The sequence below is a fragment of the Mustela erminea genome, chromosome 6 (genome assembly GCF_009829155.1).
Source record: "Mustela erminea isolate mMusErm1 chromosome 6, mMusErm1.Pri, whole genome shotgun sequence".
NCBI classification, from domain to species: Eukaryota; Metazoa; Chordata; class Mammalia; order Carnivora; family Mustelidae; genus Mustela; species Mustela erminea.
The window spans coordinates 83,935,053-83,936,535 of record NC_045619.1 but is presented as its reverse complement, the minus strand read 5'-3'; the positions used below and the strand labels follow the sequence as shown (position 1 = coordinate 83,936,535).

The 1,483-nt window shown below is 40.2% G+C and overlaps 1 protein-coding gene across 1 annotated transcript; it reads left to right on the top strand.

The window, feature by feature from the left end:
- Positions 1-359: 359 nt before the first annotated feature.
- Positions 360-1,234, top strand: LOC116593541 (olfactory receptor 8S1-like). Its single transcript, XM_032347837.1, is given in 2 exon segments — positions 360-756; positions 759-1,234. Coding segments are annotated over 2 exon segments (873 nt in total).
- The last annotated feature ends 249 nt before the right edge of the window (positions 1,235-1,483 follow it).

The following is a 1,483-nucleotide window of genomic DNA, read 5'->3' as shown; positions in this document are numbered from 1 at the left end:
GGGTGGGATTATGGACATTGGGGAGGGTATGTGCTTTGGTGAGTGCGGTGAAGTGTGTAAACCTGGTGATTCACAGACTTGTACCCCTGGGGATAAAAATATATGTTTATAAAAAATAAAAAATAAATAAAAAAAAATTCAAAGAAGTAATTACAGAGGAAGTACTTTGGAATGCTGCATGCCAACAGAATTGAAGTAGTAATGGGGGTTATCCAAAGGGAAACTTCTTGACCTCATAGTTTTTTTATTATACCTTTAAGCTGGAAGTCACATTTTTTTTTTTTAAATAGGAGAGACAGTCTTATTCATCTGAGAGGACAATTGCATTATGTTTCTTTCTAGGGCCAGCATCTTTAATCATGAAAAATGTCACCATCATTACCAAGTTTGTCCTCATTAGATGGTCCAGAAATCCTCAGATCCAGACCATGCTTTTTGCAGTGTTCCTGGTGATTTACCTCTTGACCCTGATGGGAAACCTGATGATGATCCTGGTGATCAGAAATGATCCTCATCTTAAAACACCCATGTATTTCTTCCTAGGTCACCTGTCTTTTCTAGAGCTTTGCCTTTCTTCAGTAACCATGCCCAAGATGTTGCAGAATTTATTAACTCAAAGAAAACCCTTATCTACATGGGGCTGTGTGACCCCGAGTTTCTTTCTCATATTCTCTGGGAGCACAGAGGCCTGCCTGTTGTCTGCTATGGCCTGTGACCACTATGCAGTCATTTGCCACCTTCTCCTCTACAGTGTGGTTATAATATGCCTCTGTGTGTTGGAATGATAATTGTAGCACGGGCAGTGGGGTTCCTAAACTCCTTGCCAAACACTCTTTTAACCTACACTTTACATTTCTGTGGCCCCAGTGTCATACCTCACTTTTGTTGTGAGCTTCCTTCACTCTTCCCTCTGTCCTGCAGTGATCCTACTGCCAACGAAGCCCTTCTTGCTGGGTCATGTGCTTTGTTGGGATTTGTGACACTTCCCCTGATACTCTTCTCTTATTCTAGAATCATCTCTTCCATCCTAGTCATCCGTTCTTCTGGGGCTCAAGGCAAAGCCTTCTCTACCTGTTCTTCCCACCTCAGATACATAACTCTCCTCTCAGGCTCCAAATTGGAACAAGTGGTCTCCGTTCCATACAATGTGATCACATCTTTGCTGAACTCCCTCATCTACAGCCTCAAGAAACAGGAGGTGAAAGCAGCTCTACATAAAATGTTGAAGCAATAACTGTGTCTCTCTTTATATAAAAGATTCATACTGTATTTGGTTTGAAGACAATGAAAAAATGGGTGATGAAATATATTGATAATGGCTAACCTGATCACTTCAAAAATTTTTTCATTTGATGAAATAACCTCTTGGGTCTTGGTAATAGAGATTTAAGTGTGTGATTGCTTATTTTATTGTATTTGGCAAGAAAATTTAGTGAAGACTGAGAAATACGTATTAGGATGGAGTAGTGTAGACAGACTAGGT